Raw genomic sequence first — 21,723 nt, 5'->3', positions numbered from 1 at the left:
TGGTGTATCCATAATGTGTCACTTTTATCAAGCAGTCAACGTTTAATATGTCACATTAAAGTCTCTCGAAAGCACTCGATCGGACAGTATTTAACGTTTGTATGTCACTACAGCAGCACAAATTTGGCTTATTTCTTCACTGAACAACATTTCACGATGGATGTAAGGGAATAACATGTAATTTCGAACATAAAAACAGGTTAAAAGTAAGAAATACTGGTGCTTTAAGTTACTGTGGCTAATTGAAATTATTTGCAGACATGGAAGTCGGAAGCTCTCGCTTCAACATCTTTTTTTTGCAAATAAGGGACCGTTCAGTTTTTACGGCCGGGGGGGGTCATCGTAATTTTGGAATCCGCGAAGGGGGGGTCATTGCTTTTTCACTGGTAGGAAAGGGGGGAGGTCACCACATTTTCAAAAACATAATACCTACAATAAAGTTCACTTTATGCCATGGCCATGATCGACCCTCTTTACCGGCGGGCTACCTTCGGCGGCCCACTACAATAAATATACTTTATGTATTACCCATGACCCTCTTAAGGGGCAGACGCCTTTGGCGGCCCACTCCAATTAGGTTTACTTCATGCAATGGCCATGATCGACCCTCTTTACCAGTGGGCCACCTGCGGCAGCCCACTGCAATAAATTGACTTTATTGTAATACCCCATGACCATCTTATGGCCGGTCGCCTTCAACGGCCCTGTCCACTAAAGTTTACTTTATGCAATGGCCATAATCGACCCTCTTTACCAGTGGGCCACAGTTGACTTTACGTAATGGCCCATGACCCTCTTAACCGGAGGGCTGCCTTTTGCGAACCACTCCAATAAAGTTTACTTTATACAATGTCCATGGACATAAGTTGTCTATGGAAATGAAGTTAAAAATTGCCTTACAGTCGTCCTAATTAACAGACGTTTGCATGGATGTGGCTGAGAATTTTGTGCACTGGCATCTCTGCTACACGAATAAAGTGTGCCGCGTACCGGAGTTCAAATCCAAACCGTGCGGGTAAATTTGACATATGGATTTTGGTTGTTTTTCAGCGGGGGGGGGGGTGGGGGGGGGTCATCAAATTTTTTCGTCTGACAAAGGGGGGGGGGTCATCTTTTTTTCACGAAAAATGCAGGGGGGTCTATATTTTTTGAACACCGTCGACAAGATTTTGCCGGTCCCCCTAGGCGGTAAAAACTGAACGGTCCCTAAGTCCGAACATGGAAGTATCGCCAAATAACAAATGTGTGTGTTTCCTGTAATCCGACCTACCACAGGAAAACTCGCCGACCATGCATGTACATTTTTTTCGCATTTTCGAAAAAATTTTGAGTTCATTCTAGTAATTTTACCGTATTTTATGGGTCTAAGCCTGAGTTTACCTCCATGGTCCAAGCTGTCGTTACTGAGAACTCAGTTTCCGATTTTTTATATTTTCTTGTTTGTTTGTTTGTTTATTTGTTTGCTTTTTGTTTACGGACATACACAAAGAGTAAATATCAACGTAGCTGAAACATAAAGATGAATTTTTTCTTTGTTTGTCATGGTTTGTTTGAAATAAAGCAATAAATAAAACATAAAATGTGAAGTGTCTTGCCAGGACAAATACAGGAAGTTTTATTTGAATGTATTTGTAAATTTTAGGGTGCATATATGAAAACAGACATTCGTGTTTTGACAGGGTCCATTCAAAGTCAGATATGCTGGCTATTATACATAGGTTTTGTACCAAATTGGAGTATTTCAGACTCAGTGACAAGGCCGCGTTCAAAAAAATGGTGACGGGGGCTGGAGGAATTCAGGGGGATTCGAAAATTCTGGGGGCAGTCGAGAGGGACCTGAAAATATTTTGGCTTCCAACATTTTGATGTAGTCTGATGGTTCTAATGTTAGTTAAACAAAATCTAGAACCGAAAAAATCTAAAAGTGTATGAATACCATTAAATTTTCGTAAAAACTACAAGTTGGCTGCAGCTGTTGATAAGTTTTTTTGCAATATATGTATGAACAGCTTCTTGGTGTTTTTTACAGTATGCTGAAAAACACAATATTGAGTTTGTCAACAAAGCCCGTTTGTCTAAATATTGGCGATAATTGTGGAAGTTGATTTGTCAATGATATAAATGCACGGTACACGTAGGCTGTGTTGTTGGCAAGCTAAATACTGGACAGCTCAACATATGCTGTAGGGAGTAAAACAAGAACACAGTCGTATAAACTGAACAAAAATAGTGTCTTAATACAGCTACTGCCCTGTTACTGCCTACGGACAGTGTCACTGCCACTGCATATCGGCAGTGACAGTGATAACTCTGACTCTGATGTAGTTTAAGAAGATTTGGGTCATAGGCCATTCAATTGACAGTGAAACATACATGTACTTGTACACAAGATCAGGGCAGAGGTCAACACATAGGAGACTAGGAGACTTAACAGTTACCATGGATATTTGAATTCTGGCATATGAGAATAATAAAATATTAGAGGAAAAAGATCGGGTCACCATGCTTGATTTTATACAAATGTACGATGAAAAGCCACATTTTTCTCAAATCACTTGAAATCAATAATTAAAACCATTCATTTCAAGTTCATGCCCGGAATGAAATTTTCACATCTCATCGTAGAATCACACAAACTTTGAGCATTGAAGACACTAATTTAAATGTAAAATGTGTGACTAAATGAAATTATTTTAATTTTACCAAATATACCATTATTACACCAAAAATTTCAGAGATTAAAACGTTTATTTGATGGAATATTTAATATTTTAACCTTCCAGTATTGTCAATTTTGTAAAACTTATAAGTAGCATCTAATGTAGCCAGGAATTCACAATTTGCATACTCTCTCATGATCGTCATTTTGCGTGTTCTTCAGCAGTGCCGTCGGCAGATTAAGTTGGATAAACTCAAGTCAGCTTTGACTTATAAATCAAAATAGCCCACTGATGTGTTTAAAAATGAGCATGGCTCTTCAAACTGCTAATAACAAGTAGTGTTGACAATCTGGGAGCAGAACTGCCCTATTGGCATGTTTGTTTTTTCTTTTCATACCGTATGTGCTTATATGAAAATGGGGAGGGGAGGCTTGAATATTTTTGAGGGTATCGAGGGGGATCTATAAAAAGGATTTCAATCGCGATTCCTCCAGCTGACCCCCCAACAGTTTTTTTTGTGAACGCAGCCTAAGAGAGGTGGCTGTTCCGTAAAGGCCTTCAAGTAAATTGTTACGGGATTGCAACATGGTGACCAGAGTAAAGCCATGACCCCTGTAGGAGTGACTAGAAAGACATATACCGCTGACTGTAAATTGTTCGACGTCAAACCTACATCCGTATATAGACTCTCGGATACTCTTTTTGCACACGCACAAGGACCTCCTTGTCCACGCACAGGGACCTCCTGACCTAAAGTGTGTGCTTGCAGGCAGGGCACAATTGTGACGGAAGGTGTGTATATTGTCATGCAAAATAACTCTTTACTTCTCCTATGCTTTAACGTTATGAGTGTTTCTTTTGTCATTTTCCCTTCTATGGTGGGAGCGGCATTTTAGGTCTTGCGACATCATTGTGTTTCCTAGAAAGTTATTTCTGTTTAAATGAGATCAGTTTAGGAGAACAGTCAGCTAGACAGCGACTCGGCGTAGTGAATGCGACATCAGTGGAATGTAAAAGCGTCTGAAGACATCAAGAACATACCAGAAAGGTCTGATAGTGGTATTGGAAGACTCAAAAGACAAAAGACTGCTCATCGATTTCACACGATCGTGAAGTGTCAAGATAATATGAAGTCTAATTTCAAAGTAATCATTTACCCTGTCTTACTTGTCGGCGTCTTTACATTACTTTCACAAGGTAAGCCACGTTAAGTTGACCTAGTGACCTCAACACTGTGCAATATCTAGCTATAATGTAATAGGATACGAAGTCGCGACGGACGAACAGCCTGTTAAGTTATTTGAGACCGCGACTATATGAAGGTGTGTCTTCTCTGGGAATAAAACGTGCTCAATACGGACCCGCAGAGCGATTTAGAGTTGAGTTGTAGTCAAGTAATAATGATGAACTCGTTCAGTTGTGACTCAGAGTTTCACGCTGTTACACGATCATCAGACAACCCTATATTGTCTGATGATCGTGTAACAGCGTGAAACTCTGAGTCACAACTGAACGAGTTTATCATTATTACTTGACTACAACTCAACTCTCTCTCTCTCTCTCTCTCTCTCTCTCTCTCTCTCTCTCTCTCTCTCTATATATATATATATATATATATATATATATATCACAAAATTACTTGAAAAATTCTATCATATTTTATGAAATTTTCATAAAATATGACAGAATCTTTCAGCTGTTAAGATCAAACAAAACCAAAGTCGATAAAATTGCATGTTTCTGGTACACAGAAGTTAAAAAGTTTCCTAATATTGGGAATCATCAATGTCAAAATCACCATCCGTCTGTTGATTTTGATACATTTATCTTTCCAATGAAATAGCAATGTCAGAGAACAAAACTTTTAGTCTTATTCTAGTGGAAGCATTAATTATTTTTAGCAACATGAATTTCACAAACACTCTATAACAAAATGCAAAGTGGATTTTTTTTGTGCTGTCGGAGTATGTACATAGCATTTTGATCAAGGGATAATTGTCGAAACACCTCTTGCGCATGTCAGGTAAAACAATAAATCATAAAAGAGCTACCAAATGTGACCAAATCACCCAAAGTTTGTTTGTACATTTTCCAAATCTCTATATAAGGAGGGGGGACACTCCGTTTTGATCTCCCTCAGTTACTCCATACACATCACATTGTAATCTATTTTCATCAATGTATAATAAATAAATTTAAATCACAAATTTATGGTATCGCGAAATCACTCTGTTTTGTAAGCATGTTTTCCAATTCTTGCTCATGTGAAAATGTGGATCCACTATACATGGGAGTCTATGAGAAAACTACAAACAATTTTTTTTTCAAATATTAAGCTAGCTATATCTAAATGTAACTGATTAGCATAGGGTGGTTACAAGTGCATATGTGTACAAAAAATTTGGTTTGGAATTTCATGGAAACTGTTGATTCACCATATATGGCAGGATTGTTGTGAAGTTCTTCGCGCTACTCATTCAGACTTTATACATCCATCATAAACTTAACAATGTAAATTGTGAACCCAAAGGGCCCCATGACCCCAGGCTAAATTTGTAAAATGTAGCCCTCCCCATACCCTGATAATAATTGAAGGCTCCCTTATACCTGTATCGGCTTTTTTTTAATCCAGGTCAAAGTTTAACTTATTGTACAACTGGTACATGTGCAAATAATGGACAATGCGTACAGGACGGCCTGTATTCCTACCACTGTGACTGCACTGATTGTTATACCGGTCAGACATGCCAGACGGCGGTACAAGGTAAGGTGCTTCGCATTGTCGGTATATTTTGCCATTTAACTATCCTTCAGGAGGTGGAGTAATTTATTACTGTCATATGCAGATAAGAGTGGACAGTGAAAATAATAATACATAAATGACATAGTGACTGAGATTAGTGAGCCATCATTACTTCGAACAAGAGGTTCAGAGAACGCGCTCTCCATTGACAGAAATTAAGTAACCGTGCATGTTCTGAATTTATTTTGATGTGAATATTTGGCACAATAACTCAGTCATCTCGACAATGATAATATTGCTGGAGAGCAATTTTTACTTGATCAGGATGACAAAAAGATATTCTTTGCATTTCTTTGGTGTTAATAGTATGAATGAATAAATGAATGAATGAATAAATGAATGAATGAATTAATTAATTAATTAATTAATTAATCAATTAATTAATTAATTAATTAAACCTTTAGGAAAGCGTATTAATTAATTAACTAATTGATGAACCTCTTCGATCAGAGTCAATTGCATCGCCTCTGAGGCATCTATCTTGGAACCCATTGTTCTACCACATCTAATGACACAGTCAGAAGTGGACAAACGTCAAAGACACGGCTCTACATACACATTCGTTTCGTCGCGTTCAGACTGACGGGAAGAGTGTAATGTTCTTAAAAAAGCAAATGATGTGAATCCACACATACCTTTGTGGTTTTCAAGAATCTCGAAAAAGTGGTATATAAGCTCTCTAATTAAAATGGAAAGAGCAGTTTCCATATTTCAATACCGCTGATTTGTTGACAATATTGAAAACTCAATTTCTTCATTCCTATTTGAGTCAGATCCAGAACGCGTTTGTTAACTTTACAGTAATATATCAAAGTATAATTTCCACCTTACAGGGCAATAATTATAGTACTTTACGTGCAAGGTGTTACTTTACCAGTTATTGTACGACTTTCGTTCATATTATTGATCATTTGAATATGACATTCTGTTACCAAGAACTTTTCCTTGATTCGAATAAGTCGCATTTAAACTGAGGAGTTATTCTTATCTTCGTTCATTAAATCTATCTTTCTTTTGCTTTTTTCGTGTCAGATGCAAACCCCTGCTATCTTAACCCATGCTTGAATTACGGAACTTGCGTACCCATTCCAGGTTCATGCACCGAATACATATGCGCATGCGCCAACTGCTATGAGGGCAACAACTGTCAAACACGTGAGTAAATGCCGCTGTATTTCAATTCTAGGACGTCAGGGCTTACTTTCCTCAAAGACTGAAACGTTGAAAGCAACTTACCTTGCATAGTTAGGAGTATATTTATTTGAAAATGGATGGGATGTAATTTGGCGAAAATGTGTCTTTAAATAAATATATTAAGAAATAAATAACAACATGAAATGTTTCGCTTCCCTTCCCGACCAATTTTTGAGTTATATCACAGGAAAAAAGACAATGACTATATCATAATTACTGGAATTACAAGTGAAAAAGCGGAGCTAATAATTTGCAAAATATCACACAACAGGAACTTTATTTTTCCATTCTGCCTGAATGCACACTTTGTTTGATCTGCGTATTGAACGTTTTTCAGTGTACACAGAATGTCACGCCCTCCTCCCCGTGTTTAACTTATCCTTGCATAGACACTAGCTGTTCAATTAATTGGTTTCTATTTCTACATTGTTCTCAACGTTATTGGCATTTCAAACCTCACGATGTGAGAAGCAAGAAAACTGTATAACATTGAAACAAGGTCATTTTCTCAATTTAGAGCATTTTAGAGCGTGGTTTTTGTTTACCACAAAAACTGGGTCCCTTAGTCTGTGCGTGGACTTGGACTCGTTTGTCTACAGTGGCATTGCATATTATATACAGGGTGCTCAAAAGACTGATACAGCCAGAGTAATTAATTGTTGTGCTCTATTTCTGGCTGACTTCCCATTCCCTCCTGAAATCAAGAATAAAAATCAGGGGTCACCATGCAAAATTTGGTACGGAAAAAATAAATTACCCAATATTTACTGATACTTGAAATTCAAAATGGCTGCCATTCCTATGTTGTCTCTTTTGGAAATTTTTGATTTTCGTTCAAAAGGAGGCTGATGAAAACTGTATTTACTTATGTAATGAGCTTCCAAATGAGACCCCAACAATAGGAAGACTAAATGTATCGTAGAAGTTTAAGAGTTTGAATGTCTGTCCCTGAGGTGCATTCTATTTTAAAATGGTTTCAGTTTAAAAGACTTCGTCTCGCGCTCTCGTTTACAAATTATTCATCAGGCAATAAATACTGAGATAAGAGGTGTAAGCTTAATGTCAAGGAGTTTCAAAGTTTGTTCTTGATTAATCGTATTGTCTGAAAATATGTCAAGAGATGTTATGGGAACAAAGTCAGAATTATGATTTTCTGTCTGCAGTGTCGTATATATAAGGACAAGGTTTGCATGTGTGCATACGTGTGTACTGCCACTGTTTAGTCATCACAACCACCAAAGGAGGATGGTTTTCTGAAAAATTTGTAAGAAATTTTAGACAAATGTATTAAGCTTATACCATCTAGGAGTGAAGTAATAGACATTTTTCATGCATCATTGCGTCTCTGAGTGACAGGCATATTCCTATGGATCTTCACCCATGGTGTCACTTTCCCCATTTTTTTTGCTTATCAGTATTGAACCCATGCTCACCCAACCCCTGTGTGAATGGTGGAGTATGCAGCCAAAGAGACTGTCAGAATTTCTTCTGTCAGTGCCCATCTGCTGGATGCTTTAGTGGTGACAGATGTGAAATTTGTAAGTTGGCATTCTACTCTCACAGATTTTATCAAAAATACATGTAAGACTTTTTTCTCCCGAATACTATTTTTATAACGATTTTATACAGATGTTTAAATATAAGTAAGCTTAATGGTAAGCTGGAGATGTTATTATGTGCTATGTAATTGTACTGTCATATCTCTCAGAAGAATGAACCAAGATTTGCCGTGTACATTATCCAAAGTATCCATGTGATCAGAACCAGCTAAGCTGGGCAGAAAAACAAACTGTCAACTTATTTTGAATTGTGATTGTCACGGCAAATCAAACTGAAATGTACTAAGGGAGTCGTCATTATTTACGGCCGAGGGATTGGAGGAATGTCATCGGAAACTCCAAAATTTCGAGTAACTCCCCTCTCACACCAAGAAATTTTGACTGACCCCCCCCCCTCCCCCACTTAATAAAGTGAAATACCAATACATTTATTTGTAAAATTTATAAAAATACAACAAAACGTGACAACAAAATACAGATATACAATCTCACGCTATAACCAATATCAAACCATATAGTGTTGTTTAATTTCGATATGTATCATGACGGCTCTCTAACATCCCAAACACGCTTGCCAAACATTCTACGTTGCACCAGTTTTCAACCATACAAAGCTGACATTGAAATGCAACAAAAATCGGCTTCATACCCGCTTAACTCTGCACTTATTCTCTTAAACTCTATAGCACTAATGCTCTGACACACGCAGCTTACAAGGTTTTGTGGGAATTCACTTACAGACAAGCCAGTCTGTTTCCACCAAATCTGAGTGTGCATCTAACACACTGTCTGCCCTTGCTTTGATCCAAACTTACACACCACGCACTGTGTTGTACAGCTACTCTATTTGATATATCTCTTTAGTCAACATAGTGTGCATTGGGCTATTTTGAAAACTTATCACAGGATCATGATGACTGCCTAAAAAAAACTGTAAAGACCAGTAAATAAACATACATTGCCTTGATTATGTGAAATGCAATCTTCACAGCAAACGTACGGGTAGATCTGACAAAATGTGGTGGTCACAATGTTACTTGATAGTTACAAATATATGTAGGCTAGTGTTAGTATATGCTGTCTTGGATTTCAGATATTATCAATTTTAGGCAGTTTTTATTTTGGCAATCATTACCTTTTGGAAACTGCAGGTTGCATCATTTGTTGAAAGAAATATTTCAAAGAGCGCATAAACAAATACAAAGCAACATTTTGATTCAAACTTATGTATGTCTCTAAATTTAAAGCTTAATCGTTAATACCTATGCCTGTTCTGCATGCTCCAGCTGTTACTTCACTGAAATTTTATGTTCGCTTTCTATTATTATGTGCTGTGCACAGCCTCAGACCCTTGACATGTTCAACCAACCACCAAATCTTAGTGTGCATCTAACACACTGTCTGCCCTTGCTTTGATTCAACCTTAGCATTTCACGGAATATCAGGCCATAAAATACGGAGGTGAAAATTTCAACAAATTACTTAGGCTAGGCAGGCCTTTTGACGAATCTTTGCACTCTCATGAACATCCTTGCTTTGCAAGTTTCCTATATTTCTTCTATCATAACACTCAAATGCTCATGTATAGCTGTTTTTTGTACGTTTATTCAGGTAAGAAAACAAGTTCTCTCGGTTAATCGATTTGTGATGTGATGTCGTTTCCATTCTTTTTCTCATCTGTTTCCCTTTTCATGTTTTATTTAAAGACAACTGAACACATTTATTCAGTTGATTGCATTTTTCCTTCGTTTTAATTCTGCCGTGTGTAGAAATGTCAACTAATGCTTCCATTGTGTGTAAAATTGCAAAATATGTCTTCCGTTGTCGGACATCATAATTTTGTTTTATGCACATTAGTCTTTTAAGTTTTTAAAAATATATGAAAAACTGTAGCATGTCTTAGGCAGAACATGAATCAAATACTGCTAGTGAAAACAGAAATTTCTAGTCTTGCCCCAAACACTTGTATGCGGTATGGCCATGGAATACAGTACATCATGGATGTGATACATATCAAATTAGATACTGTGGCAATGTCTGGTTAATTTGAAGTACTTTTTGAAAGTTTACATCATGTTCACTGTAGTTATGAATATTACCATGAACTGAGATAGTGATGCCCGGTACCGGAAAGAAACACAAACAAACAAACAAACAAACAAACAAACAAACGAACGAACGAACGAACAAACAAAAATCTAGCATTATGTACAGTGAGTATGTAGAGTTGGAGAAATGGCATGCCTAAAGTTACAATAGTATTTTTCTTCTTGAAATTTAGTGTTGAATCCATGTGATCCTAATCCATGTTCCAATGGTGGTATCTGTGTCCAGGATATCAATTCCTGTACGTCATACACCTGTACTTGTCAAGAATGCTGGACGGGGACTACCTGTACTACACGTACGTCTAGAAATTCATGTGTTGAATTTTGTGTGCAGCAGTGTGCAGTGTGCAAAAGATTGGATGTGTCCCCCGTGTGATGTTTGTGTGTGGCAATTGTGTTTTGTAACCATCTATCAAGCTTTGTTGTATACGGAACAATGACTTATGAATATGCATGAATTCATATTATACTGTTGTACAGATGACTGCAAAAAGTGAGTAATTGTGTTTGAGTCGGTGTATGAATGAGAGCAGTGTACTGTGTTGATGTGTGTCAAATTTTTCTGCGAGGATAAATGGGTAGGAAATATGTAGAACACATAACCTGCTGAGAAAAGATATTTCATAATAATGTGGTTCAAAAAGAAAGAAATCCTAGTTGATGGGTGAAAAAAGTATTGTATTTGCCCAATGCCATACAGTATTTTTTGTAAGAAAGGATTCCGCATGAATTTGGTCAAAAGTAAATTCAAAGTAATTGAGTAAGTTCAATTAGTTAGGATTAGGACACTGTAATGGCCTTGCATGGTAGAGAATGGATGTAGGACCACCAATAATGCATTTGATAGTCGTTCTTGGGACAACCAAAAGAATTTACTCATCCTCTATACTTGCACCAGTTACAATATCATTCTGTTTTGCTTCTGATATGTCCTGTAACTTCTCAACCTGTCTTTTTTTCACCCAAATGCTTCCAGCATACGATCCTTGTCAGCCAAATCGATGTTTGAATGGAGCAGCGTGTCAACCCTCGGCCATAAACTGTCGGGAATTCTCCTGTGCATGTGTTGAATGTTTTGAAGGCGATTTCTGTGAATCTTGTAAGTGGGATATTTAATTTCTCTCTCGTTTTAAATATCAAGATCTGTACACACATATTACTCCCGCCCCCTGATTATGAAGTGTGTGTATGTTGTTTCCAAACCGTGAAAGGACATTGTTATCACCACCTCAAAGTTTGACATTTTGATATTGGTACAACAGCACAACATAAGTTATGTACTGTACTTGTGTGTTGCTTTGGTGAACGATACAATATCATCATCCATTCACCTGGTGGGTATCTATGAGGAATGTTCATGAAAACAACCCCCCTCTTTTTGGCGTATAGTACTAATTGAAATATTATGACAAATGACATTTAGCAGGTACAATGCTACATGTAAACCATGTCAAAAGATTGCTTTGTATCACAGGGCAATATGACAGTCACAACAATGTGTTACTTTCCAACTGTATGGCAAAATTTACATCCAGCTATGCATAATATATCTAGCACTTATTTTACTATTTGGGAAAACATTGTTCTATAATTCATAATTATTCAAAACATATGGCTCTTTCATTTTCAGTCATCAATCAATGTGTGCCATCGCCATGCCTGAATGGAGGAGTCTGTGTGTCCCTTTCCCCATCCTGTACCGATTACACCTGCTCCTGTCCCCCGTGTTATATAGGTTTCAACTGTGGACAAAGTAAGTTAAGTTTAAATTCACTCTCTCAACTCCTTTTGTGGTGAAATGTTGGTTAATTTTAGATGTAGGTTACCTGAAGAAAATTTTAATGGTCATCGGCACATCATCTGGATGAAGTTGAATAATATTTATAAGCCAGTTGAATGCCCTAGTGATGTCTCTGTTTTCAGGTCAATTTTATTTGTGGCTTTCACACATCCTACTGACCTCGCAGAAGTACTTTCCTGAAGTCAATGAAGGAGATGTTAAAGATTTTATCACAAACTTTTTTCCTTGTGTTTCTGGCGGGAGTTGATCCATGTTCAAGCGGCCCATGTCAAAGCGGAGGAACCTGCCAAAACTTTGGCTCGTGTTTCACTTACACCTGTACATATCCAGGCGTGCGTCCGTCCGCCCGTCGGTCTGTTCACGCAGATATCTCAGAGATGTTCATTCAAACTTGGTACAAGGATTACTCCTTATGTCATACATATGCGCGTCGATTTGTTTTGTGATCCCATCCAACATGGCCGCATGGAGGCCATTTTGTTACAATTTTTCCATGTACGGAGCCATAACTCAGACACATCTCAACCGATTGTATCCTAAGTTGACACGGACATTGACCTATGTCATACATGTGCACGTCAATTTGTTTTAGGATATAATCCAATATGGCTGCATGGCGGCCATTTTGTTACGATTTTTTGATGTCCGGAACCATAACTCAGTAGTTAGTTAGTACAAGGACATTGAGGCATGTATTTTATTAAACTTGGTACAAGGACATTGATCTATGTCATACATATGCACTTTGGTTTTTTTACGGTAAGATCAAATGCATTAGCTGCGTGGCGGCCATTATGTTACGATTTTTTAATTTCCACAGCCATACTTCAGACATGTATCAACCAATTTTACTCAAAGTTGGAATATGTCATAAATATGCATATGTATTGGTGTCACAATATAATGTAAAATGGCTGGCCGGTAGCTATTTGTTACGATTTTTTTCATGTACAGAGCAATAACTCAGACATGTTTCCACCAATATCATTCAAAGTTGGTACAAGGACATTGACATATGTCACACATTATGCACATCAGTTTGTTTCACGACATGTAGTAGTATGATGTCACTTATTGAATTTTTTAATTAGGCTGATATGTCAAGAAATACTTCTCAAATTTCATGAAACTTGGTACAGATATTAAGCTGATATTGCTTAAACAGTGAATAAAGACATTTATCAGTGTCATGTTAATTAATTTATAATTGCATATGTAATGAACTTTCCTAATTAGAGTGATATGTCCATAAATAGTGCATTAAATGTGATGAAACTTGGTACGGATGTTGATCTCATAGTGTTGTAAATTCAATTAAATGGCACTTAGCGGTATCGTTTAAATTAATTGATAATTTGTATGTACATAATGAATTTTTGTTTTTAGGGTGAATGTCCAGAAATACTGCATCAAAGCTTATGAAAAATGGTACCGGTGATAATCTGTCAGTGTCATGATAGAATGCAAAAATGTGTGGCAACATCCTGTCGATTAATTCCTAATTGACTCATTTAATGACCTTTTGTAATTAGGATCGCGGCCTACATGGGTTTATGTTTTCACCTCATTGGACCTCATTCTCGGCCATGGAGCGCCATCTATATAGCAGTATTTTTATCACAGACCTAAGGGACTGGTCAATTTCTTCGGCGTGGGGGGGGGGCGGTGGATTATTTTTTGCTGACGTCAAAAAGTCGCTGATCCCCCTATTCCAAATATTGAAAAAAGGGTGACCCCTATTCCAAATTTCGAAAACAGGGTGACCCCCGCACCCGACAACTGTAAAACAAAAGGTGGACATAAATTATATATATATATATATCATACCTTATGTATTGTAAAATATAATATATATAAGCTTATATATATATATATATATATATATATATATATATATATATATATATATATATATATATAATATATATTTTACATACATTTATGTTTTAACAGTCATTCTGTGTTTTAATGAAATTGTTGACATGTCAGTAAAACTGACATGTAAAACAGGAATTTCAAAGTGTCAATCTGAAAGTTTAATACAGTACATTTTGAATGAGCTGTGAATGTATTTCACACTGTCTATGCTTAACCAGATGTCCTGAACTGTTGTACAGGAATGGGTGTCAATCATTAATATCAAAGAGGAAAAAGCAGTAAATCAAAAACTTTGATGGGTGTTAAAGACTTGCCAGCCATCCAATTCAATCTCCTTAGGAGCCATAGAGAGGCATTTTATCCAAATCTGATGTGTGCAATGTCTGAGATGACCTTTTCTTGTAACATTGAAACCATAAAAGCACACCTAATAATGACAAAAACTGCCTTTTTTAACTGTTATTTTGGTCATAAAAAAGCATCATTCTACGGAAAACCTGAGACACAAAGGAAAACAGTTGCATCAACGAGAACGAAAGATATCTTGTCATTTTTCTATCTCTAAAATAAGTCACTGTATCAAATATATATTGTGAAATATTTGTGCATGTCACTTTCTCATACTGAATTCTCATAGAGAGAACAGAAAAGTATCAGGAATTTGTCATGCTTTTCATATGAAATGCAGATTTCATAACGGTACACTTTCACTTAGCAAACATCAAGATATCTCTGGCATATATCTCTGATTTATTAAAGTATGGCGCCCGAAATATGAAACATCCTGATATCTCTGATATAGGCCTATATGCCTTGTATGTTAAAGTCATGCACAGGAAGGGCGTGCTGAAAAAAGTCTAATATATTAAATTATTGCGCTCGAAGAGCACGCTGAAAAATATGGAACACACAGATATCTCAGATATATGTATGCCTGATATGTTAAAGTTGGGCATGCTGAAAGACATGTCTGATTATTAAAGTTATGCGCCCGAAGGGCGCGCCGAAAATGCAACTGAATGATGAAATTTGTGGCTAACACAATACATTTTAGGCAATGATGAGCTTGTGTCGCAATTCAAAAACACACTGACCCCCCTATTAGGCAATTCAAAAACATGGTGACCCCCCTATCACCAAAGTCAAAAACAGGGTGATCCCCCCATGAATCCATCGGCCCCAAGGCCGAAGAAACTGACCAGTCCCTAATTAATGAAGAGGACTCTATCTACTCTGAGGACTTGTAATTGAAGTACCCATTAACAAGTCCTCATGACTTGCTTAGTTGTCTTATTCTTGTTTTCTCGATGTTTTAATTTGTGTTTGCTGCATGTGATGACTTCATAGAATCAGGACAGCATGTTTCAGATTGTCATAACCATTGTCTGGCATATTGATGTGGACAAATCACGATTCAAATACTGTGATGATGTTATGCGTATCAGAATGATAACAGCAAAGAGCAGATATTCAGACCTTGTACAGGTGTAGTAACAGGCATATACGTTTCTCTTAGTGTAAGTATAATTCTATGAAGAAAACATCAATTAGCATCTGAAAACATGAAAATAAATATGAAAATACATAGCTGTTGATGCTTTAAACTATACATTATTATTGTACTTGTGGTTGATCCTTTGGTTCTAGGCTATGAAAACAATAATTACACATTCTCTGTCATATCTATTGCCTTCATTCAGAGCAAGAACCATGTGTTTCCAACCCCTGCCTGAATGGTGCGACTTGCGTAGTGACATCATGTACCACCCGCACTTGCCAGTGTGAAGAATGTTACAGGGGTATTTCCTGTCAGTTTTTGCAAGACCCCTGTCAGCCAAACAGGTGTTTGAATGGCGGTGTGTGTTCAGCCGTGGCAAACTCATGCACTGACTACACCTGTACATGCACAACCTGCTATACTGGCAACAACTGTGATCAACGTAAGTTTAATCTATCTCTTTTCCCCCAAAATATTTCGGGGTTTTTGCCACTTTAAACTGTCCACCCCAGTTGTAAACAGGTCCATTTTTTCTCATCATTGATCTCTCTTGTTGGACCAAAAAATTATGATGAAAGGGTGGAACATGAAGTACTCTATGGGTACATGTATATAAGGTTGTGATTATATATCTCCAAAACATATGTACTTACTACAATGTCTACAGAAAAATGTTGTTCACACACTAGAAGACATTAGAAGTTGGGGAAGTGGCCGATGCCCGACATGCTGTTTGTAGAATAATATCGGATAAAATCGATAATATTCTCCAGCTTCTAACTTAGAGTCTAAGATTAGAAGGGTTTGGAAGTGGCGGATGTTCGATGCTGTTTTATGGGATATTATCGGAGAAATTCGATAATATCGTCTAACGTCTAAGTTGGAGTCTGATACTGGGGTAGTGGCCGACGCCCGACATGCTGTTTTATCGGATAATATCGGATAAAATCGACAATATCTCTAATTTCTAAGTAAGAGTCTAATATTTAGAAGCGTGGAGTAGTAGTCGTCGTGCCTGAATGCTGCTTTTATCGGATATTATCAGATAAAATTTGTAATATCGTCTAACACCTAAGTTAGAGTCTAATATTAGAAGTAGGTTTGTGAATAATGCCAAAAACACTGTTTTATCGGATAATATTATCCATGTCAGAGCACTTTCGTCTTATGCTCCTGAAAACTCTCTAACCTAGACATCTCAGACCATAGGATACTAAAAAAAGACTATGTCGCGCCCTCATGAGATCATTCTACGCATGTTACTTGCGCATTCATCGTTCAACTTGATACTGTTTATGTTGGTTACCTATACATTCACACTATTTTATCAATTTTGTCTCACCTGGATTGTCCGACCTGAAACCGTTGTCGTCGACTTTGAAAGAAACTCCTTTTGCCATACATTCACATTCATGTGTAACTCTAATTTGATCAGATGTAGATGACTCAGGTTATTCGGGATTGAAAGGCTTCCTTCGTGTTCTTTCCGTATTTAGGTAGATCGATCACAATACTGGCAGAGACCCAGGTTTACACCATTATGGGGAATATTTTCTTTCTGTTCTATATCTATGAAATGACTTGAGTTATTACCTGTCGGACTAGTTTCTTTTAATACCTACTTGGATTTCAATTTCTTCTTCTGTTGTTTTCCCTTTTCGTACAGTGTCTGAAAATTGCACAGATGTAACAACAGCATCGAAGACCGAAGAGCGGACAACTGACTCAAGAATATCCAATTTATCACAACCTACCACATCCACAATGGTTTCTGTTGAGTCCCTTGAGATGAAGACCACAACAGATCAAAGTTCAGCATCCATCGGTGATCTTTTACATCATTTAGAATCATTGGAGTATGGGATGGTCGCAGTTGGCGCTATTCTCCTTCTCGTGTTCGTACTGAGTGTTGTGAAGTGTGTAAAACTCAAAAACCTTGAGAAAAAACTGAAATTAATACATCAAACTAGAGGTGAGGTACATTTTCATTTTACGTGTACTCAAGTTAATGCTTTATTAACACACATCCCATGGTGGGGATGAAAAGGGTTACAACGACTCAGAATGGAAAAAAAATTAAAGTGTCTCAAAAATTTCACTGAAAATACAAGAAAAAAGTCATAAAGAAGACACTACATACATATCGCAAAAAAAGAAATAAAGAATACAATCAGTCACAATATTTTGGTTCTAGGTCAGTGTCAAAAGTTCACGTCACCGTTTATACATTTTTGAGGACTTTGTCAGAATACAAACTATTTAGAATAGTGTCATAGATGATAACCTATGTGTCCAAATCCTCGTGAAATTGACTCCAGCTGGGAAAATGCATTGACCACGTAGTCCCTCCATACAGAACTGTTACATTTCAAAAGTGTTTGCTAGAAAAAAGAGTGACCCTCCCTAATTTTCATGCGCAAAAAACACTGACCCCCCCCCCCTGCGTGTCACAGTCCATATTTATAATATCTAAACTGACATATAATTTCTTATTTAACCATTGAACTTTGATTCATAGAATACTTTTTAACCTCTACAAATAATCACTTGGGTGAAATTCAAATATCATATTTGTTGTTCACATCTGCACTTTCAAACACCCTGTTTTCATCACGAACATTTAACATTTATATCAGTTGTCAAACATTTATAAAAGCACAGATTTAACTAGTTTTGTATTGTAAAAATATATCCGAACTTTCCTCATAATGTTAGGTGAATCAAGATTTTAAGTGAAATTCCAAAATCAAATTCCTAGAACAAACATGCACTTGTAATCACCTTAGCCTGATCAAGTACATTAAAATCAATTATAAACGTGTATAGATACAAACATTTAGCTAGTTTCGTATATATTTGTAAAAAAAAATATTCATAGTTTCCTCATAGGCTACAATGTACAGAGAATCAACATTTTCGGTGAAATTCCAAAATCAAATTTCCTGTACATCTATGCACTTTTAACCACCCTCTTCTAATCAAGTACAATCATGTTAATTATCCAGGGTCCATATTTGCACAGATATTGCTATTTTTATATTTGGAAAAAATCTTCAGTTATGTCATAGACTCCAATGTATAGTGGATGAATATCTTCAGTGAAATTCTAAAATAAAACGTCTTGTACACATATGCACTATAAACACCCCATGCTAATCAAGTACATTTATATCAAACGATTATAGATGAACAGATATTGCTAGTTTTATATTGGAAAATAATTGTTCATGGTTTTCTCATAGACTACCATATATAGTGAATCAACATTATCAATGAAATCCAAAATCCAAATGTTTTGTATACACATGCACTTTTTACCTGCCACTTCAAGCAAACTACGTTTACATGCATTATATAAATATAGAGATATAGTTGTTTTTATGGGGAAAATGTTAATAGTTTGCCCAATAGACTCCCGTGTATTATGATTTGATCTTTTTGGACGAAGCACTTTATCTGCCTCATTTTGCCTTCCTTGGGGGAGGACTTCAAAATTATAGCAAGTCTGAAGGGGGGACTTGCAAACCCATTTTGAGTTTGTTAGGTTTTTTGAATCCCCTCCAGAGGTGTTTGTGAATGCAGCTTAAGTATACAAAAAGTGTGCACTGGTTTACAAAAGCTCGCGAAGTCCGTTGTTCGTAAAGCGGGTAATCGATCACGCAAAAATAATTGTAAAGGGCGTACCAAGCATCACGAGAAAATTGTTTTAATTTATATTTAGTATACAAAATTTGTTCCACAAAATTTGTTCCACAAAGCGGGAAATTTTTGACCGACGAATAGGAGAAAAATCAGCCCACGGCATAAAAGGTTTCATATTTAAGAAGTTTGACGGACACAACAAATTCGCCAAATAAACAAAAATTTCGTTCTAAATAATATTTCCTCTCAGTTTTGTTCTTCACAACACTAAGTGGTTTCAGTGTGTGTAACGACCGACTCCTTTCATTTTTTCTGACATCATCCAGGACGGATTTCTGATTACATGCCGCTCGTCCAGGATGACAGCTCAAAACATCAGTATGCTCATCTTCAAAATGTGCTGTATGATAATACAGTTGTCATCCAGAATAACAGGGCAGTCGCACCGACATTACAGTTGGCTCCTCCTCCAGCCGGCAGAAAGGCCACTTCCGGGTACATTTCGCCGGTCACTAGCGGGTACATTTCGCCAATCACCAGTGAAGCGCCTAGCAACCCCAACATGCAAATCCCGGCTTCGCCTACCCACAGTAACCTGAGCAATGGCAATGGTACATCCGGATATATCTCGCCTATTGCTGTTGACGGTATACGTAATCCGATTGTTTACGACTACGTTGATCCACAAAACGACAGTTCAGGAAAACATGACAATGTCGCGGGAACTGTTAATGTTTCCGTCAGTGGTGAACCCCAACACGACCAGTCTACCACTGGTTTGGATGCCAGCACCGTTGAAGACGGTGTTGCCATTGATACACGACTGTAAGAATATTAAATATGTGAACAGGGATGGTCCCCACTGGCACTTATGATGACATATAGGGGGAAAGATAATGTAAAGTAGGGCTATGCACCGTAATTATGATTGGCAGTGACAGACTGAAGCGCAGGGAGAGCTCCTTTCATATTCATCTTTTGAAGAAACGTTTAAAATATCTACCATACCGAGACCGTATAATTGGAGACATGAATTAACGAACTTGTCATCGGCGAACTTCGACGGTGAGAATATTCGCGCTTGCGTATTTTACAATACAATGAATCTAGAGTAAGATTCATGAATATGTCGATTCCTAACGTAAAAGTATTGTTGTACAACTGTAAGCATATAAATATGGGCTTATCCTACGGCATGGTGCATGTTGAAGTGTGTAACATGAAGCAGGCACAGGTTACAATATAAAGTTGTAAATATAAGACAAGAAATATAACATTTTACTGCTATTATGTTCAAGTCTAACAGAAGTTATTGCGCTTATTTTTGTGATGGGTTTTATACATTTGCCTTAATTGACTGTATTTATTGTTGCTGGTTTTGTATTTAACGAAAATCCAAAACTTTGGTCCATCCGCTTGCACGATATTGATAATCAAAAAGAGAAATCAGTTATACCACAACCTGCGTTTTGTTTAAACAATGATATGTGGCCAATGGACCAAAGAACACTGTGTTCAAGCCTATGCGGACAGCCAACAAGCCGAGCTTGAGAAATGGTAGCCGTGTGTCATATCATTATTCTGACGTATTTTGAAAAAACTAAACATTTAGAAGAGAATGTCACCCTTTCCCAAAATGCACAGTCGCTACGATTTTAAAAATATCCGCTCCCGCCGATAAGTTTTCCAAACGGGAACCACTAAGGCTTAAGAATAGTGCAAACCCAGACATCGTTTCAACTTTCGGAAAGGGTGTGAGTTTGAAGTTTGACAGTTCCTTACATGGCGCTTATCCATTCCCATACGCAACCGCTATGGGTTGATTTTTAACTCAACAGTAGTAGTTTGCGCCAAGGACACGATGAAGAGCTAACTAGTCCTAAACGTTTTGTGATGTAAAATTTGAGATCATTTATCCTGCACAAAATAAGGATATAATATAGGACAGGACTATAATATGCACATGTGAACATTTAAAATTTTATTGAATGTGGTATATAAGTTCAACTTGCTATTCTTTCATCCAATAAATTTGTTTTCTCGCATTTTAACAATTAAAATACTTGAATCATGCAAAATAATTGTGCATTATTTTGTTACATTAAAAAATGTTCTGTTTTTAGCTCCCATAGCCATATGTATATATGGCAATGGAAGCTATTCTTATAGGCTAGGGAAATGTCTGTATGTATGTATGTCTGTATGTCTGTATGTCTGTACGTCTGTATGTCTGTATGTCTGTATGTCTGTCCGTCAACATCAAAAACTCCAAAACCGCTGTACATTTCATCTTGATATTTGGTGTGTACATGGATGATGGGTTGTAGATGAGATTTTGTTCAAATGAAGTTGTCATTGCCAAAAATATGCAAATTAAGTGAAAAAATGTAAAAACAGTCAAAATTGAAAAAACTCAATAACCACTGAGCAGATTACATGAAAAATTAGCATGTAAGTACTTTGGGCTGACATGAAATGATTGTGCACATCTTGGGTCAGTATCTTGGACTTGCTATTTTTCATGAATTTTTTTGTAATTTTCTCCCATTTTTGGTCAAAAATCTCCTGCTCTGAAACCAC

The 21,723-nt window shown here is 37.0% G+C and overlaps 1 protein-coding gene across 1 annotated transcript; it reads left to right on the top strand.

Moving 5' to 3' along the window:
* The first annotated feature begins 3,511 nt into the window (after positions 1-3,511).
* Positions 3,512-21,218, top strand: LOC139151026 (neurogenic locus Notch protein-like). The gene is made up of 10 exons (XM_070723546.1): positions 3,512-3,857; positions 5,293-5,424; positions 6,496-6,618; positions 8,073-8,195; positions 10,498-10,620; positions 11,301-11,423; positions 11,955-12,077; positions 15,704-15,943; positions 17,168-17,473; positions 19,470-21,218. Exons 1-10 carry the CDS (start codon positions 3,653-3,655, stop codon positions 19,970-19,972), a joined length of 2,001 nt encoding a protein of 666 aa, XP_070579647.1. The 5' UTR covers positions 3,512-3,652; the 3' UTR covers positions 19,973-21,218.
* The last annotated feature ends 505 nt before the right edge of the window (positions 21,219-21,723 follow it).

This window comes from Ptychodera flava, chromosome 15, assembly GCF_041260155.1.
Source record: "Ptychodera flava strain L36383 chromosome 15, AS_Pfla_20210202, whole genome shotgun sequence".
Taxonomy (NCBI): Eukaryota; Metazoa; Hemichordata; class Enteropneusta; family Ptychoderidae; genus Ptychodera; species Ptychodera flava.
The sequence above is the reverse complement of the archived record's forward strand: the minus strand, read 5'-3'. Positions and strand labels throughout refer to the sequence as shown.